General features: G+C 52.7%; 1 protein-coding gene across 7 annotated transcripts in view; it reads left to right on the top strand.

The window, feature by feature from the left end:
• The window catches only part of ZNF516 (zinc finger protein 516), a 125292-nt gene that overhangs the window by 29581 nt on the left and 68134 nt on the right, over positions 1 to 27577 (top strand). For 6 of the 7 annotated variants that reach the window (XM_042962270.1, XM_042962271.1, XM_042962273.1 and 3 more), the window contains one exon: positions 22557 to 24495. In XM_042962270.1, coding sequence (XP_042818204.1) covers positions 22734 to 24495 — 1762 coding nt within the window. In that variant the 5' untranslated portion in view covers positions 22557 to 22733. Of the gene's footprint in view, positions 1 to 1303; positions 1472 to 22556; positions 24496 to 27577 lie in introns of all 7 variants that reach the window. The other variant, XM_042962272.1, reaches the window with a different exon arrangement.

Raw genomic sequence — 27577 nt, 5'->3', positions numbered from 1 at the left:
ACATTACTAGTGTTTTGTTATCTTGAAAGACAGAGTGTGTGCACATCATGTGTGCGGGTGACGTCACTGTCATTTTGCGAGAATTCTGGATGGACAGAGTTCCCCTAGCCGCTGCGCCCAGCGTCCCCTGCGCTAACATCTTAAATAACCCAGGGCGTTGGTCAAGTCTGGAAGGTCCACGTGGGTGCAGCCCCTGTCTGTGCTCCAGCCGTGTCCGTCTTCCCGGTTCCCGCTGAGTCCCCTCCTGCTCTCCCAGGACCCCAGTCCCTCCTCCACCCCACCCTGGGGGCCGTGTGACCCCGCAGGAAGCTGCTCTGATGTTCTGCGGCCTGTGGGAGGAAGGGGAGGAAGACAGTGGAGGTGAGGGGTTCTCCTCATCGGGTCCCACTGACGGTTCTCCTCCTTCAGGTGCACCTACGCTCCTTGGTCCTTCCAGCTCGCCTTCCTTGGTCTTTTGTTGCTGTAGTGAGTCTGAACAAGGAGGCAGAGGGGGGCGCCCGCCAAGCCATGTCGTCCTCCGCCACCTCCCGCCTCGCTCTGGAACTTTCCTCCCGTGTGCTGTCTGCAAAGGGGCAGCGTCAGAGCCTTTCCCAGACACGCACGGGCTCCCTTGGCCCAACGGAGGTGGTCAATAGAGTGTTTTAAAAAGGCTTCTTTCTCCTCTGAGTTTCCTGGACGAAAGAATTGTTGCTGAAGCATAAAATCTGTCCTGTTTCTTCTTCGTTGTTCCTCCTGAGGTGTCCAGAGGCAGGAAATGGTCTCCGAACACTCAGAGCTCTGAAGCATTTGTTTCCGTCAGGGAAAAAGGAAGTCAGAGGAAAGTTAGTGCTTCGTGTAGAAGACGCTACTGTCCAGGACCAGCTGTCGGACGGGTGGTTTGTACGGGAGTGCGCATTCTGTGCACTGGGCTTTCTGTGCACTGGGCAAACTCCCTGGAGATTGCCTGAGGGTGGGAGGGGGCCGTCGTGCTCCCATAAGGCCCAGCCGCAGTTTCTGCTCTCGTTGGTGCGCAGTGTCCCTGCACCCCTGTGATGCTGTCCACCCTTCCACACCCAGGCCTGGCCCAGCGTCCTGACGGCCGGATGGTGCACGTCGGGTCTTAAAGGATCCATCACCAAATAATTTGTTAAATATGCAAGAGATGAAAGGAAACCTCTGAACCTCTTTGCAAGCGAAGTGACCAAGAATGGGGTGCGGGGGAGGCCTTCAAGACTGGTGCCCGGTCCCCCCGTACCCCACAGAGCTGCTGGGGCTCCGGGCTCCTGGTCTTGGTGACCTTGCATCTCCCACCCGCCCTTCCCAGGTCCCAGCTACCAGCGTGAGATGCGGTCAGGGGCCCCCAGGACGCCGGGGACACCGTGTCGTGAGTTCCCAGCTCCTGATCCTGGACAAAGACACATTGCGTGACCACATCAAGAAAAAGTATCACCGTGAGATCTGACTGTGGGGGATCTTTTCCATTGTTAAAAAAGTATGTGTAACTTAGGTTTGAGAGGAAAGACTTCCATGCCCTGCTCGAGGCTCATAGAGCAGGAATACTTAAGACTTGAGGAGATGCCTGCAAGTGTCCTTTTGAAGTTCGCTGTCCAGTGCGGAATGTCTTTCCAGCTTGGTGGGAACGGTAGCCCTTGCGGTAACACTTGAAACCCGAGGACGCTGAGATTGAAACGAAATACTTCTTTCAGTTTGCACCGCACCTTGCTGGACAGGTCCGGGTGGCGGTCGAGGTCAGCCCCGATCCGAGGGGCTTTGTAAATTCAGGCGGTGCAGGGTGAGAGGTCTAGGTGCAGCTCTTCAGATCCACCGTCCAGAAGACAAAGCCCCCCCTCGGGCACGGCCTTCCTGGTGGCCAGAGGCGTGACCCGTGGACAGAGTAGGGCACCAGGGCGAGGAAGGCCCCGTAGCCGGTCTTGACTGGTGACGTGTTGACGGCCTGCATCGATGGCCAGTCCGGATGGTCACAACCGATGCAGGTAGCCCCCTCGCACGCTGTCCCTACCACCTGGTGCTCACACAGCGGGTGAGAAGGCCCCCGTGCGCGCTTGTGACCCGGGCTGTGTTTTACTGGCCGCTGCCCGAGCGAGGCTGCTTTTCTGTCCTCTGGACACACGCGTGTTTGCGTGCGTTTGCAGCGCTTAATTGTTTTCTTAAAAGCGACAGCGGACTGTTCTTGCAGGTGTAATCACTTGGTAAAAACCTGGGAAAAAAAATAAAAAATGCATAAAATCTCAGAAAGTGGAACTGCTTGGGTAAGGAACGTTTGGTTAGTTCAGCCTCGGGGAGAGGCCCCGGGGGGCGGTTTCGGCTCCTTTCCTGAGCGCAGCGACACTGAGTGGGGTGTGTTAGGAAGGGTCTTGTTACGTCATTGACTTGGTCACAGGAAAGTCAAATTTGGGTCCAAATTAGGCTTCCTTCCCGTTTGATGCGTTAGACTTGTTTGCAGACCTGGGATTGAGGGCATTTAAGCCAACACAATAGATTTTACATTGACCTCGGCGTGGGGTCACTTTTCTTGGCATAGGAGGAAAAATGTGACAAGGAGACTGATGGTCAATAAGAGAATAACCGGGACTGCGGGAGCCTCCCGTTTATCAGGACGTGGGGATCAGAGTGGAGTAGAGCAAAGCTCTTCAGGAATTTTCGTGGAGAGCCGGCTGTGCAAGCAGGTCTCCACGGAGCCTGTGGGCAGGGACCCTTTCGTTTTGTTATCTGGGGACGCGTCGTTTGCACAGGAGCCGGGATAACTTCTCGGCCCGCGTGTGCACAGCGTCTGCTCCGTGGCGTTTGGGCCAAGCGCTGCGGGGCCGGCGGACATGGGCCTTCGTGGGAGGTGGTGCCCCGGTGCCGATCAGGTAACCCCGGCTCCTGGATGTCGCTTCCTTCCGTCCCGTGTGCTGGCAGCATCCGCCCGTGTCCGCGGAGGGAGAGGTTTCATCTCTCTTGGGCGTGTCTGCAGTCTTTGCACGCCGCGTGCTGGGACATGCGTGGACTCCGGCCTTTATGGTGTCTGTTTCTACCCGGAGGGACCTTCTAGAAGCCTAGGTGTGGGGCCCGCATTCCTTATAAGGAGGTCAGGGTGGCACAGGCTCCTCATTCCTTTTCTCCAGCAATTGGTGGATTGTCATTTGGTTCAAGTAGTCAGAGGGTTTGGTTTGAATTTGCTGGAAAGGAGTTTGAAGAACCGAAACCCCGTGTGAGGTTCCCTCCTGTGGGGACCCCGGGCAGTCCACGGAAGCCTCGAGAGCTCTGAGACAAGAACACTTGGAAAATAAGTTTAGAAGGCCAAAGGAAAACACTGAATTTGACTCCACTCTGGAAGCCATTTTGGCACAAAACACGGTGGAAAGGGAGAGCGCGCGCGTTTTCTCTCTGGATTTGGGGAAGTTGGCTGGGCCGTCGTGGCAGAGGAGGAGGGGAGCAGGGGGGCTCCCTCAGCATCTGTACCTGCAGGGGTGTGGCCGGCACTCTGCCTTTGCAGGTGCGCGCGGCCAGGTGAGCCAGAGGCTTGCCCAGGTGTGAGCAGCGCCCGGGGGCCGCCCCGGCCCGGGGTGTCCCTCAGCAGGTATCTGTTGACTTTCCTGAGTCATCAGACCTAGGACGAAGGCCTCGGGACCCAGAAGCTGCCCCTGTGTGGGGGTGTGAATCTGTGTTGGCTTCCATGGTTGCCATGCACTTCCTCCTGGTCATTTACCCCTGGATCCTGAAGTTGAGACTGAAGGGAAAGGGTGCCCACAGCAGACCAGGTGCTGCCGTAGGCAAGGACTTCATGTGCATTTTCTTATGTTACGTTTGGAATACAAGACTTTGAAACCTGGTTCTTGGAATACGTTTCTGACGACTGGAGAAACTGTAGGTGGCGAATGACTCCCCCCAAATCTCCTTCGAAGGCCGTAAGATGTGGGGCGACCCAGGGCCTCTCGGAAGGTGTGGTTCCCTGGCTCCCTTTGCCCCTCGGCGTGCCCGGCAAGCGGTCCTGTTTTTCAGTTTGCTGTGGCACGGAGAGCTGGGGACGCACAGGCGGATGCCCAGAGGGCACGGTCAAGGTCATCCTGTCGCACGGAAGGCCGGGGCCTGCTGCTGCTGGCGGAGACAGGTGTCCTGTTAGAAGAGGTGCCTCTCTCTGCTTCTGTGGCCGCTGTAAACCACCCCTGATGACTGAGTTCAGTGGGTTGGAAGAATCAATTCCTGCCCCTTCCAGAAACACCGAGGAACAGAACCAGTCTCCTGTGCGGTGTCTGGGCTTCTGGGCCCCAGCGGCCGTCGTCTCTGTGCTCTCGGCCGTGGCTGCACTGCTTTCCAGCGGGTCTTCCGGGCTGGGGTTCTGATGCGCAGGCCCTGCTGGGGGAGGCCGCTCGGGGTGCCGGCCCACGTGGGGGAGGACGGGACGTGCCACCTAGAGAACCAAGAGCCAGTTTCTCCTTCCGAGAGGGCTTTCCTGGGAGAGCCTGGCCGCGGCGGGGCTGGGGCGGCGGGTCAGGCTTGGCCAAATGAATTATTGTTACGTGCATCCCGAGAGCGTTGTCGCGTGCGGGTGGAGAACTGCAGGGTCCGCCCTGTGCCGGGCTGAGCAGCCAGTCCGAGCGGTACTGTTTCAAACGGGTGGCTCTAAATTATGTGGAGACCTGAGGTGGGTGAGAAGCCGATCCCCCCAGAAGTAGGGGGATCTTTGCCATGTGTTTCCTGGTGAAGCTGTGTTTCCGGAGTGTGACATCCAGGGGAATTCTCCTCTTAGACTGCAAGGCCTCATCGACGTGGTTTCCTGAAAGGAATTGCTTTGTGTTAAAAAAAAAAAAAATTGGGGCGCCTGGGTGGCCCAGTGGGTTGAGCGTCTGACTTCAGCTCAGGTCACAATCTCACGGTTCGTGGGTTCAAGCCCCGCGTCGGGCCCTGTGCTGACAGCTCAGAGCCTGGAGCCTGCTTCGGATTCTGTGTCTCCCTCTCTCTCTGCCCCTCCTCTGCTCATACTGTCTCTCTCTCTCAAAAATAAACAAAATGTTAAAAAAAACTTAAAAAAAAAATAGCAGGTATCCCGGAGCCCTCTGTACTCTGGGCCCCGAGTGGAAGCGCGTGTGTCTCTCCTGAAAGCATAGAGTGACTCTTGGTCCTAATTTGGAAAGGGTTCCTGTCGCTCAGTTAGTGCCTTTCTTGGGTGTAGTTTCCCTAAAGAGAGATTAGAACAGGGAGGAGAAAATGCATCGTTAACTAGGAAAGCAAATACCGTATGCTTATCTCCATCGCAGGTAGGTTTGGGGTAAGGAGAAAAAGCTTCAAATTGTCCGCCCATCCTGTACCTCCTGAGGGAGAACTTTCTAAGCAGGCGGCTCTAACGCGCAAGGAACTTGGGCGGGTCTTTGTTCTTTGCCCACACGCACGTGGTGGGATATGCGCTTACCTATGAATGCTGGAAAATCGGTGTCTTTTTGTTTGCCGCGTGTGGTGTCTTGCCGGCAGGGCTTCTGAGCCCTTCCCGTGAGCCCCGTCAGCTTAATTTAGCGGCATGACAGACCCCAAGCGCTCCGGCGGTGTTCCCCTTTCTGTGGCTTGCACTGTCGCGCAGTGAACAGCCAGTACCCTGTGCGTGACTTCCCAAGCCTCCCGGCCTCTGTAACCGGGCGTAGTTAGTGCAACCGACCGATTTTGGAGGAAAAAAAGAACGGCGACGACTCAGTGTAAATACAAAGCAAGAAATCTTAAGTGATTTGCGGCGTATGGGTGCCTGAGTGGCGCGGCACGATTGTGAGTGTCGAGCTGAGAAATCAGGGTTTGTAGTTGGGATGGGAGTCACCAGCCCCCCACAGGGAATCCGTGGACGGTGCCTCTTGACGGCATCGAAGGTGTCAATACGCAGTTTAAACCGGATCCCGAGTTCCGAGGGCCAGGGGTTGATGGTGCGTCCGGCGAAAATACGCGGCTTGCGTCTTCCCGGGGGAGCCGCGGCCACGCAGCCACGGAAGGTTGCGGAATGCGCTGCGTGCGTGGTGAGGGTCTAGAAGCCTGGGTTGGTTCCTGGTCGTGTGGCCGCGGTGGAGGCGCACGGAGGCTCCACAGGCCCGTCTCTGCCCCGAGAACGTGCCCGTTTGGGGGGTTCGGCGCCGCGCCTCTGGTTTGATTTTGGCGACGAGCGGGTCGTTGGTAGTTATTTATGGGTAAAAAGAGGCGCGGCGGCGTGTTCTTGCGCCTTCGCCTCCGTCTCTCCGTCGGTGATGCACGTTTCCCCGAAGGGGTGCGGGCGCCTGTGCGCCCGGGGCTCGGAAGAGGAGAGGTTCTGCTTGGACACTTGGGGCCACCCCGGGAGTGCGGCGGGGAGCGGAGCCAGAGTAAGCATGTGTTGTTTCCCGCGAGAGCAGAGGGGAGTCACGCTGTCCTTATCTGCAGTGACACAGCGCGTTCTTGAAGGAGTGAGCGATTTCACGGCATCTCAGATTGATGGGCCCTGCCCTTCTCCTCTTGCAAGAGACGGGAAAGAGCAGCGAGGGGGAGGCCAGGCTCTGGCGGGGAAGCGCGGGGGTAAAGGTGGCCTCCGGTGAGACATCGCGATTACTAAGTCGTGTAATAGCTCGTTCGGATGATTGAGTTGGAAACCCACTTTGGGGTCATCGTATTTTATTTTTCCAGTACTTTGTTACTCTGGTAGGTGGGTGAGCCGTACACGCCCCACTGGCTCTCTCCCACGGAGGTGTGTGCTCCCGAGAGAGCGGGTGCCGCCACGCTGCGTCTTTGTGCCACAGGCCCGTGTTGGCGTGTGCATCGTGCGTGTGTTGAACGGGAAGTTTACGAGTAACCGTCCTGTTCACCGAAGAGGCGTTTCCAGAATTCGTCTCAGTGAAGTCTAACTCCGGAGTAATTTCCTTGAACCAGATCGTCCCCAGCTTGGATGTCACAGTCCCCGTGAACGCAGGAGTGGGCCTCCCAGGCCTCTGGCCCACTTGGCCTCCGCCGCCTGCCCCGAGCCGTGCCCTTGGCTCCCCCACCTGTGCCCGTGTGGCCCTGGGAACCTTGGTCGGCCACCGAGCACATCTGCCCGTGGCGTTGGCGCTGAACAAATCCAGAAGGAGTCTAGAGCTTGCTGTGTGGCTGTGTTTCTGCCTGTGGGGGTGGGGGGTGAACAGAGAGAGGAGGAGGACGGTGGTGCTAGAATTAGCACATCATCGGATGGCACATGGCCACCGCCATTTTCACTTGAGGTTTCAATATGGAAGGTTCACATGTGGTCCCTGAATCAGTGTCACGGTCTTTGGGTTCTTGGAAAACGTTTGCAGCAACTGGTCTGAGTGCTGTTGTCTTGAGTGCCACAGGACAGCGCTGTGCTCATTAAATAGAGCACAGCCCTCCATTCCCACATACTCCAGGCCGATGGCAGACAGATGCCCACTGCTGTCTCCTGTCCCTCCTCCCCCGCGACTGGGGGGCGCGTGTGGGGGCTGTGCGCTTTGAAATTCAAAAACGTGCCTTGTTGTATTTTATATTCTCTTTTCCCAAAAGCTGTTGCTGGGTAAGATGCTTTGGCTTAGAAAACATCCCGTCCTCATTTCCGCGAGATCATTTACGATCACTTCGCATACAGCATTTTCTTAACTTTTGTAACCGCATAACACAGTAACGTTGTTATGGGGAGTCAGAGTGGACTTTTTCTTGTTTGTCCTTTGTTGTTCCTCGCAAGAGGAGGAGGGTTTGGTCTTTTATCTTCAAAAGTTAGAACTCGTAGTGACGTGTCATTAAGTGAGCTCGAAAATATATTTTTAGACAGGCAACGCAGGATAAATCCTAGGGCGATGTGACACCATGTTCTTGTCAAGAATTGCTCTTTGTAAACATTCTCTGATAGATCACTCTCCTTAAGAGGCTGAAATACCCAGCTGCTTTCAAAGGTGCTGTGTGTGTGAGTGATAAACTAGGTCATGTTACAGTAGTTATTGGCAGTAATGGATCTGGAACATTTAGACTGGTTATATGGTATGTGCTTTAGATACTAAGGCATTTTGGGGAGGCTCGTCCTTTTATAATTTTGATCGTCTTAAAGTATTGATTGGTATTTGTGCAAGGGCAGACAAAATCTTAAATTAATTTCTCGCATGATATGCCTTTCAGCTATCCTACCAAAATGAACTCCGTTCATGGTATCTTTATGGAAAATGTTTGTACGCAGTTACTTAGAATTCAGTAAAATTGATTATTGAAGTGTTTATTTTTCCCGTGTGCTCTTACTGAAGGGATTTTGGGGGCTAACTTCTGTGCTAAACAGGACTGCCTGAGAAGGTAATGTTTAACAGAATGTTTTATGGCTGACTGTACATAATTATCTCTCTTTGTATTCTTGGGTACAATTCTTTATTTGATGGTGGAGACTACCAGGCTGTTCACAAAAAGCACAGAGGAAAGCGATAATGTCAGATAGGTATTCACTGTAGTCCGTGTTCTTACTAAGGCAAAAGTCTGGAAAATAGGCCAATGTAAATGGGGGGGGGTGGTGGTGGCAAATGCTGTCCTTTGTTATTGGTTTACATGCAGTAAAATATAGCTTCTTTGTAGAAACAAACTTCTGTTAAAATATGGTTTACAGTCAATGAGTACAAATTTTAAGAAGTTATGTCCAGTAGACCAGGGAGTGTTTGTTATACAGTAAAAAAAAAAAAAAAAAAAAAAAAAAAAAAGATTTTCTACACAGGATTAATTTTCACTGTTGATAATTTCTTAAAAAAAATTTTCCATTAGACACTGATTTTGTGAGAGTTTCTACACTTGTGGGTTTAGGCTCCGTAAAAACTTACAAGCCGTTTGTAAATGGGATTTTCCCGGCAATTTCTCTAAGGCCTTCTGATATTCCGTGTTTGCTTTAAAAATGGAAGTTTATGGGTCTTCGTTTTCTCTGGTATTCCCCAAGTTTTCGGTATTTCTGAATTATTTGAAACTTGGGCTTTCATCGCCTTGATGCAGCATGTGAAAAAAAGTCCAAGTCAAAAGCTCGACTGCTTTTGTGGTTCACATAACGAAGCGAGTGATTTGCTCTCTGTTTTTGTAAAATGCTGAGCAGTCTGTCCGTGGCTGCAGACTTCATCTGAGCTGAGCTGCCCGGTTTGGGGCACACGCAGTCTGAGCTTCTGGAAATGGGGCTCTTAATGGAAATGTTGACAAGATCATTAACTACACTGGCGGTGCCTGCCGCTCCCGGATGCTGGATTTACCTCCAGGTCCCAGCTCTTTGTGGCCGACCAGGGCCTCCCACAGGACAGACAGGACATTTATCTGCAGAACATTATAGAGCAAGCTCTGGGTCTTTTCTTTCTTTCTTTCTTTCTTTCTTTCTTTCTTTCTTTCTTTCTTTCTCTCCTTTTTTTCTTTTTCAGTTTTGTGAAGTTCACTTTTTTAGGGACAAATAGATTGATAAAGTCACTACGTGGGGTCCTTGGAAATAACCTATTTCCTTGGAAATAGTGAAGAGCCAGCCGCAGCTATGCATTCGTTTGGAGAAGCAAAGGAGAAAACAAGTGAAAAGATGCTTCTTCCCTTTTGATATTAAAAATCCAGCCCCTGCCTGTTTTCACGTGGATGCCTCTTTATTAAAGTCTCCATGACTACTTTGGATTTTTCTGGATCTGTTATTAATGACTGGGGAAGGAGAATTCCCACATCCTCGCTGGTTATTTGTGGACTCTCCTGAGTGTAATCAATAATTACATTGTGTATTCATATGCGTGTTTCGTGCCCGCGTTAAGGTCAGACTTGACTACCCATCTTTCTATTTTAGGAAAAGGACCGTACGGGCAGCGTTTATACCGATGTTGATTTATTATTTTCTTTTGGAAATATGTTGGTGTATACGGTCGTTACTGTTAGTAAATGTTCTCCCGGCTCGACCTTCTGTCTGGAGGTGAAAATGGTATCTGTCTTTTCTGGAATTTATTTGGGTGTTTGACAGGCCGTGGTAAACAACTTCATAAAAGGTAGCCTACTTGCAGAATCGCATTTAGGTCACGCGGGCGTTTTTGCTGTAAACGGAATGATGACGCCACGGCCGTGGTCTGAGCCACGGAATTGAAGGGTGTCTGGCGGAAAATTGTGGCGTTTGCGTAGTAGAACCTTAGTACGGACGGTTCGTTACATCTGGGGACTCCTGCGCTTGGCTCTTGCTCCGTCTGGGGGTGCAGGACAATTCAAAGGGAACCTTTGTTCACAAAAATGGGATTTCCTCACTGTCGTGTTGATGGTTTATTCCCCCCGCCCCCCAGTCTCGTGTTCTGAACAAAGCATATTTGAGACTTACCTTTAAAATGAGTGCTTTTGGCAGAAATGTCTGAGCACATTGTTCTTGGCTGTTCGGAAGGAGGGTCTGCCCGTGGGCAGTTGTGTGTTCCTTACACCCTGCGATAGTGGGTCTGTGCCCTTTTTCCCTAGTGGGGGAGGTGGGGTGGGGTTTCTTGTGAATGCCGCTGATTCTGGTGGCCTTTTATTCATTTCTTCTTATTAGAGTGGAAATGTGGTTTGCTCATAATGGATTATTGATTGGCCTGTGCGAGGCGGCCTCCAGGCCCTGTGAGGCCTGGGTCCTTACTGTCCAGCCGTGAATGCATCATTTCATGGGGCGGCTCGGGCCCGGGGCCGGGGACTATAAGCCTGGGATTGTTAATCTCGGGCAGATTGGTGTGTGCGGAGAGGGACTCCTCATTGTTGTCAGGGAATTTCTCCCCATTTGTTCAAAGAATAGGCTTTTTGTCTCAGCAGTAGATAAGCTTGTGCAGGATGTTAATGATGTATTTTAATTCATGGCTCATAATTCTACAGTGTAACCAGTAAAGCCCATTTCATTGTCTGCAGGCGAACAAACAGGCTGTATGTTGAGCAGACCGGGCCCAGCACCCACCGGGGGCCTGTGTTTCTGGGCTGGCCCTGCAGCCGCGGGCAGGACCCACCGCTCGGGGGGGGGGGGGGGGGACTCGCCTTCAGAAGGGCGCCGCCAGGCCGGGCCGGAGACTCGTTCTTTTGATTTTATGACTTGCCTCTTGGAGCCATACCACTCCCGTAAATATCCCGGGCGTCCTGTGTGCTGTGAGCTGTTTTCTTTGTAAGGGCATCTTCCCGGCCTGGCCGCTTCTTGGGATTTCACAGATTCGGCTGCAGCCGCTCGCCGGTCCCGCCTCCCGGAAGCCCCGGCTGCCCCAGAGGGTGACCCGGAGGGGACAGGACGAGTGACCCCACGGCGCTGGGGAGAGCAAACCTCCCCTTTGCTGGCGTGATACGGCCCATTAACGAACCAGAACTGGGAACGTGCTCAGCTAGAGAGTTACTTGAGAACCGGGACGAGCTGCAGGGCGGCTTCCTCCCACTGAAGAGTCCCAGCAGCCCCTCGAGCGGGGCGCTCCCACCGGTTCACAGACACTTGCACACTTGGTCTGTTATGCCAAGTGCTCAAAAATTCGAGAGGTTGTCTGCAAATCAGCCTTTGGATTCCTTTTGCGGGATGAGATTTTGATGGGATCCTCTCTGATCCTTTTGGGGAAATCGGTCCCAAAGCGACCGGCTTCTGCTTTGTGTTGATTTACTCCACAGAGCAGAAAACGGCAAGATTTCCCGTGGATTCGGGCATATGCTTGCTGTGTAAAAACCCGGATTGTTTTACCTTAACACCCCCACCCTCCCCCCCCCGCCCCCAGGCTGGCCATGCCATATTTAACTGGTTAGGAAGGGACTGTTTGAAACAGGGGAGGAAGACCTCAAGTGCATTGCTGTGTTTTTGCCTCGGGAAGCCGTGGGAAGGATCGCTGGGAGCCCGAAGCCAGAAAGCCGGCCTGTGCCTTGGGCAGGAAGGCCGGGACCCAGCTTTGGGCGGATTCCCGAGTTTCTGTGGGCAAGCCCTCTCTTAAAAGACTGCTTTTCAGGTGAACAGTTTGTTATTCAGGTGACTTTTCTGTTTTTTGGAATCTTGAATGCTAGAATTAACAAAGGGTAATTTTCTCAAACTGCATTCCTTAGGAAGCCCTCTGAGCTGCCTCCAGGCCCGGAGAGGGGGATGGGCGGGGGCGGGAGTGGGGGAGGGGAGGGAGGGGCAGGGAGGGGCAGGGAGGGGCGGGGTCCCCCACGCTTCCCCTGAGCAGCTCTTTCAGTCCTGTTACTTACTGGGGCCGAGAGTGGGAGTTATTCTTGAGAGAATAATATCTGTACACTCCCCGTGTAGACTCAGCAATGAACAGGAACAAACAGAGTTGAGGTGCTTCATTTACAGTTATTTGCTAGAGTTGAGGTGCTTCTAATATTCCAACACTCTCTCCTTTTTAGGAGGTACAGTCGGTGTGTGACATTATGTAAGGTGTACAGCATTCTGATTTGATGCCTGTATGCACGACATAGTGATCGCTACCGAAAACCCGGTCACCATCGGTCGGGGCACAGTGACCCCCATTTTGCCCACCCCCTCCCCCTTGAGTAACCACCAACCTGTTCTCTGTATCTCTGAGTTTGTTTTCACGTTGTTTTCTTTGTGTGTTTTTTAGATTCCACATTATGAATGAGATCACACAGTATTTGTCTTTCTCGGACTTATTTCGCTTAGCATAATGCCCTCAAGGTCCGTCTGTGTTGCCGCGTATGGCAAGATTTCATCTTTTTTATGGCAGAGTAGTATTCCTGTGTGTGTGTGTGTGTGTGTGTGTGTGTGTGTGTGTATGCATGCTACGTCTTCTTTCTCCATTTGTACATCGATGGACACCTAGGTTGCTTCCATATCGTGTATCTTTTCTTAATTTCTTGAGGAATCTCCGTACTGTTTTTCATTCCCACCAACAGAATACAAGGGTCGCCTTTTCTCCAGCATTTGTTATTTCTTGTCTTTTTGATAATTGCCATTCTGACAGGCGTGAGGTAGTTTCTCGTTGTGGTTTTGATTTATAATCTCCTAGTAATTAGCAACATTGAGCACCTTTTCGTGTACTATCTCTGTGTCTTTGGAAAAACACCTCTGGAGATCCTCTTCCCATTTTTTAATCGGTTTGTTTGTTGTTTTCATTGTTGAGTTGTAGGCGTTCTTTATATATTTTGGATCTCAACCCCTTATTGGATTTATGCTTTGCAAAAATCTTCTGTCAGTAGGTCGCCTTTTTTTAAAAGTGTATTTATTTTGAGAGAGAGTGAGAGCGTGCGCGTGTGTGTGCGAGTAGGGGAGGGACAGATCGGGCAGCCCCCGCAGGCTGCTAGCTGTCAGCCCAGAGCCCAATGAGGGGCTTGATCTCATGAACCGTGAGATCGTGACCCGAGCTGAAATCGAGAGGTGGATGCTCGACCGACCGAGCCCCCCAGGGGCCCTGCCTTTCTGTGTTGATGATGGTTTTCCTCACTGTGCAGAAGCTTCTTAGTTTCATGTCGTCTCATTTGTTTATTTTTCTTTTGTTTCCCCTGCCTTTGGAGTCAGAGTCACAAACACATCGCTAAGACCAGTGTCAGGGAGCTTTCTACCTGTGTCTTCTTCCAGGACGTTGCATGGTTTCAGGTCTTACGTTGGAGTCTTTAATCCATTCTGGGTTAATTTGGTGTATGTAAGAGAGTGGTCCAGTTGTAATCTTTTGCACGCGCCTGTCCAGTTTTCCCAACACCTTTATCGGAACGCTGCTTTCGCCATTGTATGTTTTTGGCTCCTTAGTTGTAAATTAAAAAAACAATTTTTTTTAACGTTTATTCATTTATTTTGAAAGAGAACGAGCTCGAGCAGGGGAGAGGCAGAGGGAGAGAGGGAGAGAGAGAATTGCAAGCAGCCTCTGCTCTGTCAGCTGATGCAGGGCTCGAACTCGTGAACCGTGAGATCGCGAAATGAGCCGAAATCAAGAGTTGGACGCTTAACTGACCCAGCCACCCAGGTGCCCCCTTAGTTGTAAATTAATTGCCTGTCTACATGTAGGTTTCTTTCTGGGTTCTCAATTCTGTTCCGCTGATCTGTGTGTTTGTTTTTGTGCCCATGGCATACTGTTTTGATTACTGTGGTTTCGTAGTATAGTTTGAAATCAGGGAGTGTGATGCCTTCAGCTTTGTGCTTTCTCAGGAGTGCTTTGGCTATTTGGGGTCTTTTGGGTTCCATGCAAATTTTAGAATTATTCTAGTTCTGTGAAAAATGCCATTGGAATTTAGTAGGGATTACATTGAATCTGTAGATTGCTTTGAGTAGTGTGGACATTTTAGCAATATTCTTTTTTTTTTTTTTTTTTAATTTTTTTGATGTGTATTTATTTTTTGGGAAAGGGAGAGAGAGCGCAAGCAGGGGAGGGGCACAGAGAGAGGGAGACAGAATTCAAAGCAGGCTCCAGGCTCTGAGCTGTCAGCTCAAACCGGAACTTGAACTCACAAACCGTGAGATCATGAGCCAAAGTCGGACGTTGAACTGACTGAGCCACCCAGGCGCCCCAGCAATATTCTTATAATTCGTGAGCACAGAATATCTTTTAATTTATTTGTGTCTAAATCTTTGTAATTTTCAGTGTATAGGTCTTTCATTTTCTTGGTTAAATTTATCCCTAGGTATTTTATTCTTTTTGATGCATTTGTAAATGAGATTGTTTTCTTACTTTCTCTTTCTGATAGTTTGTTATGAGTGCATAGAGATGCTACAGATCTCTGTATATTGATTTTGTATCCTTCAACTTTACTGAATTCATTTATTCTAATAGTTTTGTTGATGAGTCTTTAGGGTTTTCTGTATATAACATCATCTCCTCTGCAAATAGTGAGAGTTTTATTTCTTCCTTTCTGATTTGGATGTCTTCTTTTTCCTTTTCCTTGCGTTATTGCTCTGATTAGGACTTGGAATACTATATTGAATAAGGGCGGTGACAGTGAGTATCTTTGTCTTGTTCTTGATCTTGGGAGAAAAACTTTCAATTTTTCACCATCAACTCTGATTGTTGGTTGTGGGTTTTTTTATATGTGGCCTTTATTATGGTGAGGTATGTTCTCTCTGTACCTGCTCTGTTGAGTTTTTATTATAAATGGATGTTGAATTTTGTCAAATGCTTTTTCTGCATCTATTGCAATGATCATGTGATTTAAAAAATGTTTATTTTTGAGAGAGAGCACGCACGCAAGGGAGAGCGTGAGGCAGGGGAGGGGCAGAGAGAGAGGGAGACACAGAATCCGAAACAGGCTCCCGGCTCTGAGCTGTCAGCACAGAGCCCGACATGGGACTTGAACTCAGAAACCACGAGATCATGACCTGAGCCAAAGTCGGACGCCCAACCGACTGAGCCGCCAGGTGGCCCGATCCTGCGATTTTATCCTTCGTTTCCTCAGCGTAGCGAATCACACAGCCTTATTTGCGGGTGGTGAGCCATCCTTGCATCCCTGGAATAAATCCCACTTGATTGTGGTATACGCACCTTTTACTGTATTGTTGAATTCACTTTGCTCATGTTTGATGAGAATGTTTGGATCTCTGTGCATCAAGAATATTGGCTTGTAATTTTCTTTTTTGGTGGGGTCTTTGTCTGCTTTTGAAATCAGATAACTAAAAATACAGACACCGCCGTGTAGATCCGGTAGTTGTTAACATTTTGATATATTTTGTCTTTCTCTTTTTCATAATCCATCTCTGAAATATTTCATCAACATTTCTCAAACCTGAGAATGTTCTCTTGTACTACCAACCTAACAAAAGCAATAGCAGTTCTCAAATATTCTCTAATACTTAGTCTGTATTAAAGTTTAGTTTTTACGAAGAGTTTGGGAGCTAGGATGTGTCTGAACACGTCTGCTGTGGATGCTTCTAGCTGGTGAAAGACTTTACAGTTGTATTAACTAACCTTTTGTAATGGACCTGTAAGAGTGCGCTGTGAATATGTGGGGGTCACTAGTGATTTCTAATTCAGTTTCCTAAGCTTCTGTTATTTTGTCCTTTTGAATTTATTAAGCCAAATACTGTCACTGCCAGGGAGTAGGTATCTTTTGGGTCTTGCACTGACATTTCATTTACTGATTCAACGATTATTAATAATAACGTGTAACATGTTAACCGCTTACCACATGTTAAATGTTGCACCTAGAATTCATTAATTTAAACGTCACAAAGTGACTATAATATAGTTATCATTATTATCCTTTATATTTAAAAAGTGAAATGAACCGGGGAACAGAGAGTTTCAGACACTTCCTCAAGGTCACACAGCAGGTCCAAGCGAGTGGCAGACGTGAGTTTTGATCTTGGGTCGTCTGGCCTTGAAGCTCACGGGCTAGAATTCCTCCCACAGCTCTGTGGTGCCCAAAATGAGCTTGGCTCTGTGCTGGCTTGGGGCACTGAGCGGAGAGAAGGCACAGGCTCGCAGAATATGCCCTCCAGCACACAAGTGACCAATTAACGAAGCGGTAATTGTAACGTGTCAGAATGTGTGCTGGGGTCGGCCGGGGCGTGCAGAGAGCTGGGGGGGAGGCTCAGGTGAGGTGAGAAGGTGGGTTGGGAACTACATGCGTGAGGCCCAGAGGTAAGTGTGTGCGCATCTGCCCGGGAACAGAGCACAGGGTCACAGAGGGCGTCCCGGGGACATGCGTCTGGTGACATGGGCGCTCAGGCCCCTGTGGTCCCCGTCCGAGAATTTGGGGCTCTGTGAGAACATGAGTGCTATGCAGGGCGCGGGTCTGCATCTGGGATGTGGACTTGGGCTCGAGTTGGAGGGGTCTGTGGATTCAGGAGGGAATCGAACGCGCAGCCGGCAGGACGCCGGGGATGTCACTGGGTGTTGGTGAGGAGGGGGCTGGAGCCCGGGGCGACCCCATCGGGTTTCATGGTCGGGTCCCCGCCAACGGGGGGTCGTGCTCGGCTCTAGAGTTCTGCTGCACCCCTGCGTCCCGGAAGGAGCCTCGACTTCCCTGGAATACCGCGCCTGCTCTTGTCCATGCGGGTCATTGCATCCCTCCCCGCCCTTCCGGAAGCATCTACCTGCCCTGCGGGTGCCCTGCCAGTACATGGTTTTCCATGCGTTTCCGACTTCTGGGTTTCTCGAGCCTGCACCTGTTTCTTGTCTTTGAGACGTGAGGCTCCCGTGAGCGGCCTGGCGCCTCTCAGACCCCGTTGACCGGGAGGGACTCTGGCGGAGACTGCAGGGTGCATGGGGGTGCTTCTAGATTCTTCTAAATTCTCTTCCCCTTCCGGCTGCAGGTGTGCAGGGCTTGCTCTTTCGGGAGTCACTGCACGGCAGGGGGACTTAACCCCAGGTCCTCGGCCTGGGGCTCCAGCTTGCTCCCCGAAGCCCCTTTCCTGCGTTGTCTCAGGTGTGACATGTGCTTCCCGGGACCCTCACTTGGGGACTGATTTATTCGTTGAAACGTTTGCCCACAGAGTAAATTTATCCCAGACGCAGCGAGTGTGAGCGTGTTGAGAAAGTCACTTCATCTCAGCCGTGCCGTGCAGGCCCACAGAGTGTGAGGTGTGGCGACCCTCCGTCCGGCTGTGTGTTTAGGCCTCGTGGTTCACTTACGTGATTGCTGCCCGTTTTATTTTCGCAACTTCTGTTCATTGTCCTCTTAAATCCTTCCCCGTCTCCGTTCCCGTGCGTTTTTGTGTTATGAATACCCGATTTTGTTTTGTCACATAAACATTTTACCCTTACCTGTCTGTTTTTTTTTTAATCAATGCGATTCCACTTCTACAAAATGACATTTCAAAAAACACACTCGGCATTTTTAGTGGCTTCACACTGTTCTGCAGAGAAACGCACACGCAGTGAGCGATCCGTTGGAAATCTATTTTAAAACCCCAATCAGCAAGCCATTTTTGTGCATAAACAATTAAATTACACTCTCGTCTGGCACGTTCCCAGTGACAGCCTTGGAAAAAGTTTGTAATACGATGACAGAACTGATTCGTTATGGGCGAAGTATGTGTTCCAACGGGGCCGCGGTTTGTGCACGCGTGTGGGCTGACATGTCCTGTGTCAGCCAAAGCACATACGTGTGTCTGCTGTCACCTCCACCCCTTCCCTCTTCGTGTCCGCGTTGCTGGAAGACTTTAGTCGCTCTGGTCTGCGTAAAGAGCTCGCGTTTATCTACACGTGTTGTAACACGAGGTGTCTTGGGGTTAACGCGGTGTCGTGGAGCAGTGAGAACCTCAAGTCCCATTCGGTGTGTGCTCGTGTGTCTGCGAGAGTGAGACGGGCAGCTCACTACCAGGACGTGTTTGGCCGGAAGGGGCCAACGGGGGGGGGCGGCTGCCTGGGGTGCATTTTTAAGATGAGAGCTCTGGTGACGGCGTTCTTGCTCTTTTTTGGAAAAGAAGGGACGACCTTGGCTTAAATAGCAGTTTTTGCCCGCGGCCGAAAAGAGTATCCCAAAGATCTGTTGATTTGGCGGCCGATGAGGAAGAGAACCAGTCGTGGGGAATCGCTTTGTGACTGTTCCTTTAAAGGTTTGCAAGAAACTCGGCTGCAGGCCTGGGCCTGGGCGTCAGGAAGAGGGCCACCGAGTGGAGCTTTTTCAAGTGGAGCCAGTTTTGTTGATGTTACGATTTCCTCAAGATAGTGGTGTTTGGGGCTTAAATAGTTACTACTGTCAGAGCGTTTTTTCCCGTTTTCCACATGGATGTATTTTCCGCCCGGGGATATCCTGAAGTTCTTTAAAAGTGCGCCCCGTGCAGCTCCCTCGGGGATTCACGGCGGGGCTGGCTTGTGAAGGGTGGGGGTGGGCACAGAAGGAGCGGAAAACAAAAGAGAAAGAAGGGCTTGTTTTGCCGGTGTGGCCGGGGCGCCGTGAGTGTCCTTCCTCGCAGGGCCCTGTTGGCTTTGGGGGAAGCTTTTAAGCTGGTTTTGGAGGAAGCGCGCGTGAGGACGCCGTGTTCTCTGGCGCTGGGGCTCTCGAGGGGCGGCGTCCAGGCTCCGGCCGGCGTCGGGGGTGCTGGGGACTCGGACTCTGTGCATCAAGGCAGTGAAGAGGGACCCTGGCTTTCTCAGCCAGCAAAGATGGCAGCCTGGCTCGATGTGCAGAGGACTGAGGCCCCCGATGGACGGAGAGGGAAGTGCGGCCGCACCCGTGGGACCAGCAGCCTGGCTGCCCCGCCGGAGGCTCCCACAGCCCGGACCCCTGGGGCCGGTGCCTCCCACCCCCCCTGCGGCGGACGGGGCTGCGTGCACACCTGCTGGCCTCCCGTGCCCTGTAGGGCAGGCCGTCGGCGAGGCCGCCCTGGGCAGGTGCTTCTTCATGGACGGTGGCAGGGATGTGAGGAAGGCGCTCGCCAGGGGCTCCGGTGACCCTCAGCTCCTGAGATGTGACGAGTGGATCCTGCGCTGTGAGGGTCGCCCCCGTGAGCCACCTGGCTGGCTAGCGGGCGGCCGGGGCTCCCAGGGTCCACTCGGCGACACTCGTGGCTGGGGCTGGGGTAGAGGCCCCCGGAGCTGCCTCCCGGCTATGGAAGCATTGACTCTCAACGGCTCCTGGGGGTGCTGAGCACACGGTGGCAGAGAAGGAAGGAACAAACCGTCCACGGAGCGTGCATCTCTGATGACCCGAAGCGGTCTTCTCACTTGGAAAAAAAATGCACTTTTATTTCCAGGTGCATTTGTTAGTTGCCTCCCGTGATCCTCGAGTGGTTGGGCACCAGCACTCCCCGAACCTTGTCGCTGTGGCTGGTTTTCGGCTGTTTGATCCCCTTGGGCTGGAGAACTGTCTGACGTTGAATACTCTTCGTTAACCAGCCGAGAGGTCCAGTGGAGTCTGTAAAATTATTTCAGAGCCCCTAAATTCCAGTGTGTTTTTTTTTTTTCTCTGTAAAGTTATTTCTTTTATGATTCTTTAAACTCATAAGATCTTTATGCCCAGATTAGGTCACTGAGGTAGTTATGGATAGTGTGTTTGACTCCTACTTTTGTGTATTTTATCATATTCAACATTTTGGGGGGGGCAGATAAAAGAAACCTTGGGATAGAAGGAGATGCGCACACATCGTTTGCCTTATAAACTCGTAAATACCCTACGGCCATACAAAACTTGTGCCAGGACCCAAACAGCTTGAGAAAATGAGTTAAGTTAGCTTAAATGGTCATTAAGAGTTCTTGTTAGCCTCGCTTGCCCAATTTTAGGGGGAGCTTTTATTTCTTGATGTTACTGGACTCATTGATGTTTTTGGGCTCTTTCTCAACAAGAGGAGCTCTGTGCACCCGTTAGTGTAAAGAGGAAAGGGTACCTGTGCCCGGCTCTGCTTCCTGCCTCTTTTCAGACTTTGCTGCTCTCACTGCGTGGGTTTCTGAGGTGCCTGGGAAACTCCGTGGCATGGGGCTTGGAAAAGATGTTTTGGAATACATATTCCAAATAAGATTTCTCCTCAGGGTCTCTGGGAGGAGGCGTTCGGAGAAGGCAGGAGCTGTGTTGTCTGTTCAGAAGGCCGCCAGCGTGGGTGGCATCCACACACCCTTGCGGTGAGATGGACACGACGTATAAGGTGCTCAGAAGCCATAGTGGTGGCACCTTCCGGAGACCCTCCCCTGGTCTGTTGCTCTGGTGAAAACGTGGCAGGCTGGACCACCCAGAGCAGACGAGGGGTCACTGCCCCAGGGTCTGTTGGGAGACAGACAGCCTTGCATTTGTGAGCAAAACATGTCTATCAGTACGTTCGCTGAGAACCAGAAACCTACAACTTCTTCGTATTTCGTAAATGTTGTAACATGGGCTCGTCGTGCGTATGAGGTTGTCGGTTTGTAAAAACATGGCTTCCTTTATACTTGCCCTGGCTGGTTTTAAAGCAAATCTGCCCATCCGGGTGCCTCTCGGCGCAAGTCTGGAGTCCCCCGGCCCCTCCCCGCCCCCCAGGGAGACCCTCAGAATCCTGATCTCCATTACTTGGGACTAGAGGTAAGAGGGATGGAAAGACCACATCCCACGGGAGCTGTGGCCCTGCCTCCCTTTCGAAGCCATCAGAGTAGGATCCTGGAAGACGCCCTCCCTCACATCCTTTATAACTGGCTCACTGCTTTGTTTATTCTCCCTATCACAAGTCAGATGGAAATTCCTGTTTTTGCCGCAGACGCTTGCTCTCTGGTGTGCGCTCTCTGCTTTGCTGTGGCATTCGGGTTGGCTTTCCTGCAGTGCAGGTGGCCGGCATGGCGCCGGGCACCTCCCTCGTCTGGGTGGCCTTGGCTTGTGCACAGAGTGCTGGAAACACCCAGGCACCTAGAGGAGCGGCTCACCCTTTGGAGGGTGCGCTGGCCGTGGACAGGACAGTGAGGCCCGGCGTGACACCCGCTGTCAGTCGCCCGAGAGAGGCAGACCCAGCCTCCGCGAGAAGGCACTGTGGCAGGCTGACCTCTGGTGAAGTGGGCGGGGGCGGGGGTGGGGTTGCTGCATGACTCCCGGGGTCTGGAGGGTACTCTGTACCGGGACTGGGACTTAGTCCTGCAGCCAGAGCCCAGGGTGCCTTTTCGGGATCGGGGTGGGGTAGTGGTGCAGGAGGACAAGGACAGGACCGGGAGGGGAAGGGGCCGTAGGGTTTGGGCTTTATCTGGGAGGCAGTGGTCTCACGCCCAGGCACACCACGAAGTGTCTGGTCCTGAGCACAGACCTTGCATGAGCTCAGGGTTCTGCTTCTGCCCCTGGTCGCCTCTCTCTCACTAAATCACCTGTGCTCTTAGCTGAAGACTCGTTTCCCTAACATCTGAACACAACAGTACGTGTAGGTGTGAACTGCCTTTGCGGCTCACTTGTCCTGGGCACCAGCTGTGCCTCTGGGTCCTTTCTAACTCTCCTCCCTGGTCCTCTCCCCTGGGCCCCCATTCCTGCCCACCCTGCTTGGGTCTGTGGTCTGTGTTTCTCACACTGCCTACAGCTTCATGCACCTGAGTCTCTCTTTAAAGATCTGGTATCTTCTGGAGAAAATTATTTTAGCATGAAGTCATTTACAAGTATTTATTAATTTTTTTTTTTTTGGTTTATTTACCTATTTTGAGAGAGACTGAGACAGTGAGAGTGGGGGAGAGGCAGAGAGAGAGAGAGAGAGAGAGAGAGAGGGAATCCCAAACAAGCTCCACACTGTCAGCACAGACCCCGACGTGGGACTTGAACTCATGAAACTGTGAGATCATGACCTGAGCTAAAACCCAGAGTCGGACGCTTAACTGACTGAGCCACCCAGGCACCCCAGCAATTATTTATTTTAATGATTCAGCACACAATCATTGTCAGTAGTTGTTTAACTACTGGTTTTTGAGGGGCGCCTGGGTGGCTCAGTCGGTTAAGTGTCCGACTTCGGCTCAGGTCATGATCTTATGGTTCATGGGTTTGAGGCTCCTGTCGGGCTCTGTGCCGACGGCTCAGAGCCTGGAGCCTGCTTTGGATTTCTGTGTTTCCCTCTCCCTCTGCCCCTCCCCTGCTCATACTCGGTCTCTCTCAAAAACAAATCTCAAAAAAAAAATGTTTTTTCTTTAAACTTTTGGTCTTTGAGAGCAAAGCAGCTGCTTGTACATGGATTTGAATTTCTGTTGGCGTCTCCTTTAACCTGGACTGGATTGATATCTTTAAGGAGTCTGCCCGTCGCTCCCCGAGGATGTTACTGGGTCCCTGCTCACGTGGGAAACCGTGTTCCTAAGATCTCCGTGTCTCTTGTGTTGCAGGTGCTCTCTGCCGCCCGCCATGCTTTCCAGGTAGGAGACGCACGTCGTCCTGGGAGGTGCGTCTCTGCAGCCGGGAAGCCAAGGCCCCGTCGGAAAATGGAGAGATAAGACGGCGTCTGGCAGGCCTGTGCGACAGAAAGCCGTGCCCGCCCCTGCCGGGGAGCCCCTGTCGCGGAGATGGATCGCAGCCGAGAGGCCGAGGTGGAGCTGAGGAGGGGCTCGAGCCCCGGCAGGGCCAGCAGGAGCCCCGAGGTGGACGGGGACAAGGCCATGAGCCACAGCTGCTGCATCTGTGGCAAAAGCTTCCCCTTCCAGAGCTCCCTCTCACAGCACATGCGCAAGCACACGGGGGAGAAGCCCTACAAGTGTCCCTACTGTGACCACAGGGCCTCGCAGAAGGGCAACCTGAAGATCCACATTCGCAGCCACCGCACAGGCACGCTGGTCCAGGGCCACGAGCCGGAGGCTGGCGAGCTGCGGGTGTCTGAGGGCCTGGATGGGTGCACCAGCCCCACGAAGAGCACCTCCGCCTGCAACAGGATCCTGAACGGGGCCACCCAGGTGGACAACAGCAAGATCCTGCTGAGGAGCAGCAAGAAGGAGGCGGAGGGCGCCGCGGGCGCCCCGGGGGAGGGCCAGGCCGCAGCCCAGTGCTCCTTCTGCAAGTGCAAGTTTGAGCACAGGAAGGACCTGGAGAACCACGTGCACCAGGCTCACAAGCCCTTCCGGTGCCGGCTGTGCAGCTACGTGACCCTCCGGGAGGAGTCCCTGCTGAGCCACATCGAGAAGGACCACATCACCGCGCAGGTGCCCAGCGGTGCCGAGGCGGACGCGGAGCACGGCAAGCCCGAGCTGACCCCCGGGGAGTTCCCCTGCGAGGTGTGCGGCCAGGCCTTCAGCCAGACCTGGTTCCTGAAGGCTCACATGAAGAAGCACAGAGGCTCCTTCGACCACGGCTGCCACATCTGTGGCCGGAGATTCAAAGAGCCGTGGTTCCTCAAGAACCACATGAAGGCGCACGGCCCCAAGACGGGGAGCAAGAACAAGCCCAGGAGCGAGCTGGACCCCGTCGCCACCATCAACAACGTGGTGCAGGAGGAGATGATCGTGGCTGGCCTGTCCCTCTACGAAGTCTGCACCAAGTGCGGGAACCTGTTTACAAACCTGGACAGCTTGAACGCGCACAACGCCATCCACCGCCGGGTGGAGGCCGGTCGGACGCGGGCTCCGGCCGGGGAGGGCGCCGTGGTGCAGGGCGGCCCCCCGGACTCCAAGCAGCTCTTCCTTCAGTGCCTGAACCTGCGGCCCACGGTGGCCGGCGCGCCCGCCCGCGGGCAGGCCGGGCGGCGCGTGGCCGAGCTGGACCCGGTCAACAGCTACCAGGCCTGGCAGCTGGCCACCCGGGGCAAGGTGGCCGAGCCGGCCGAGTACCTCAAGTACGGCGCGTGGGACGAGGCGCTGGCCGGGGACGTGGCCTTCGACAAGGAGCGGCGCGAGTACATCCTGGTGAGCCAGGAGAAGCGCAAGCGCGAGCCGGAGGCGGGCGCGCAGGGGCCCCCGCGCAAGCGGGCGGGCGCGCCCGGGGACCCCGCGCCCGGGCCCCTGGACGCCCGGCCGGCCGCGCGCCCCAGCCGCCGCGCCGCCGTCCCCGCCGGCCACGGCAAGTCCTCCGAGTGCTTCGAGTGCGGCAAGATCTTCCGCACGTACCACCAGATGGTGCTGCACTCCCGGGTGCACCGCCGCGCGCGCAGGGACCGCGACGGCCCCGGGGAGCGCGCGCCCCGTGCGCGCTGCGGCTCGTTCAGCGAGGGCGACTCGGCCTCGCAGCCCAGCAGCCCGGGCTCGGCCTGTGGTGCCGCCGCCGACTCCCCGGGCTCGGGCCTGGCCGACGAGGCTGCGGACGAGAGCGGAGAGGACGGTGCGGTCGACCCGGCTCCAGGTGAGCGCGCGCGCGCCCAGGCGGCTGGGCCCCCGCAGTGCGGGGCCGGATACCCCTCTACCTGGGAGACTCCCGCCCAAGTAGTCCGGGCTCAGGCAGCCCCGCCCCCCGGGTGGCCCCATGTCCGGATATCCCAGGCCCAAGGTGCCCTGTGCCTAGGTAGACCTTCCCAAAGTGTCCCTGAACCCGGGGAGGCCCGGTGTCCAGGTAACACGTGCCTGGAGAGTGCAGGCTCAGGTGGGCCTCCGACGCCAGCCCTCAGTGCAGGAGGTCCAGGCCCAGGTGGTCCTGGCCGCCCGGTGACCCCGGGCCCAGGTAGTCACTGCTCAGCCTTGCGCCTTGGGGTCCTGGTTTCCCAGACCCAGGTGGTCCCCCACTTAGGTGACCCTGTGCCCAGGTAGCCTTGCACCCAGGTGGCCCCACACCCAGGTGCCATGTGGCCAGTATATACTTGGAGCTCGGCAGGTGGGTGCAGACACAGGTGCCTGTCAGCTCCACATCTGCCTCCTTTCTTGCCAGCTGCCTGTATGCCCTTGCTTTAACGAACGGCTTTGGCCTGTTGCATTAATGTCCCTCTGGGGCATCGGCCCTTTCTGAGCAAAGAGCAGTGATGGGACACCTCCAAGGTGGGCCCTCCTCTTCCCCTTTACTCCCGGGGCCTGTTCCCTTCCCCGTGGGGCATGCGCGTGCGCACACGCCCACACACGCTTGCCTCCGCTTTTCTCCTTTGCACCACCAGACAGTGAGTAAAAGAGTAACTTCAAATTGGTGTGCAGTTCTAATTAATCTCCTTGGATTCAAGTAACCCTGTGGGTTTAGAGACGGCTCATTGGAACAGATTACTTTCCAAATAGCAGCTATGTAAATATTTAAAGATGCTTGGCCCACTTTGTTTTCATCGTTTCCCTACTTTTTATAAATCTTAAGCATTCAGATATCGTATTCATTTGTTTTGTTTTGTTTTGGGCACTTTCTAGCGGAAGGTGATGTTTCAGTTATAGAACGTGTAACGCTCTCTGCGTAACCAGGACTGTTTTTCCCTTCTCCCTGGAAACGGGTTCGCAGATGGTGCTTTTACCTGAAAGGCCAGGGACATAGAAAACCCCAGTGCCTCAGCAGGGCTGTTTATAGTCTGTGGTGAGGAGAACGACCCTTGTGCATTTTTCCAAAACAAAACACACATCTGTCATCTTTTCCTTATTAGGGATTAGACAATTCTTTGGAACAGGGTTTATTGTAGGTTTATACAGCGTATTATACGAGAGTCGACTACAGCCAAATTATATTGAGTCAGAAAAAGCGTAGAAAGAAGTTTCTCCAATCCCGTGAAGAGCCTGTGTCGACTCTGCACACACATGGGGAGTGGACGCGCAGATAAACGGACAATAACACATTGTGCACCGAGCCTCGTTTCCTGTCTCGTTTCTTACTCATTAACCTGTGGGAAGGAGCAGAAGTCTCCGAAAACGCAGAGCTCGTTCTGTGAGCTTAGGATTCTTCTTACCGTTTGTCTTGTGCAACCTGGTGACCCCCGTTGCGACCTTCGGTTGGCAGTTTTGAAGCTTAATTCTGGGTTTTCCTCTTTAAAAAGTTGTGGTGACTATGGACTTCACTGATTGTATTCCAATAACACTAGGACTGTTTTTTGGAACACACCGGATAAAATATTAGGTTAGGACTAAATCCTTTTTCTTTTCACTTTGAAGACAATTATCTTTAATTTTCAAAAGAGCTCTTGAACTTTTCCCTCACCTATGGTAGTGGTAGTCGAATGATTAATGATAAGCTAATTCAATAGTTCTTTGGAAATCAGTGTTGGAAAGATCAAATGATTTTCACTTTAAGTTTTTTTGATGTTTTTTATGTTTTTAATGTTTAATTTATTTTTGAGACAGAGAGACAGTACGAGAGGGGGAGGGACAGAGAGAGAAGGAGACATAGAATCCCAAGCAGGCTCCAGGCTCTGAGCTGTCAGCACAGAGCCCGACGCAGGGCTCCAACTCACGAACCATGAGATCATGACCTGAGCTGGAGTCGGACGCTTAACGGGCTGAGCCACCCAGGTGCCCCGTTGGCTGAACTTTAAATTGGACCTTACTTTTTTTCATCTCAGATTTTTTAAACTTTTAAGATTATAATTTACATCTTAATGAGGTTATGTATATTTTCTATATGTGACTCATTTTTTTAAAGTTTATTTTAAGAGAGAGCATGCATGCATGCAGGTGGGGGAGGGGCAGAGAGCGAGGGAGAGAGAGGATCCCAAGCAGGCTCCGTGCTGTCAGCGCAGAGCCCGACATGGGGCTCGATCTCAGGAACCAGGAGGTCACGACCTGAGCCGAGAGCAAGAGTTGGACGTTTAAGGGACTGAGCCACGCAGAGTCCCCATGTGATCTGTTTTTTGAGAGAGTAGATTAATTAAAGGGTTTTGCAACAAGTCTGCGTATCCTAGTTGAGTTCAGGTCGACTGTTTATTGAGAAACTGGCGAAGGAGTTCACGTCGTGACCGTGGCACGAAGTGTTCAAGAACGTTGTGGGTCTGCAGGTGGTACCTGTTGTGACTCAAAAGGACAGGATCTTTCCTTCTGAAACCACAGACCATCTAGTCTCAGCAGGCCTCTACTGGTCTGGCCTGGTCATTACACCGCTGCTTCCTAGATGCTCTTTGAGGAGCGACCTGCCTTTACTGCTCACAAACTCTCATCTGCAGGGTTTGGCTAAGGACTTTGAGAGGCAAATGGGTGTTTTGAATCCTCTGTTTCGATCTGCAGCCTGCCTTTCTTTTGTGAGAAGATGTGTGCAACTGTGGAAAATGCTCGTCATCGCTGTGACGAAAGGATTACTTCGATCTTTAAACACGTAGGCAACTTTAGATTCTCCCAGAACTTAGACGGGATGCCTGGCTACAAGCCCGAGAGGAAACGTGTGGGAAGCGATCACAAAAAAGACCACAGTAGTTCCTGGGAGAGTGAACCTGGCTCCTGGTGGCAGCAGAGTTCACAGTTAGGGTTCCTATTTTTGTGATGCTTCTTGGAAAGTCCCCCTTGTGCCATGATTTTACCCAAAGATTTGTTGACATTCA

The sequence above is a fragment of the Panthera tigris genome, chromosome D3, assembly GCF_018350195.1.
Source record: "Panthera tigris isolate Pti1 chromosome D3, P.tigris_Pti1_mat1.1, whole genome shotgun sequence".
NCBI classification, from domain to species: Eukaryota; Metazoa; Chordata; class Mammalia; order Carnivora; family Felidae; genus Panthera; species Panthera tigris.
The sequence above is the reverse complement of the archived record's forward strand: the minus strand, read 5'-3'. Positions and strand labels throughout refer to the sequence as shown.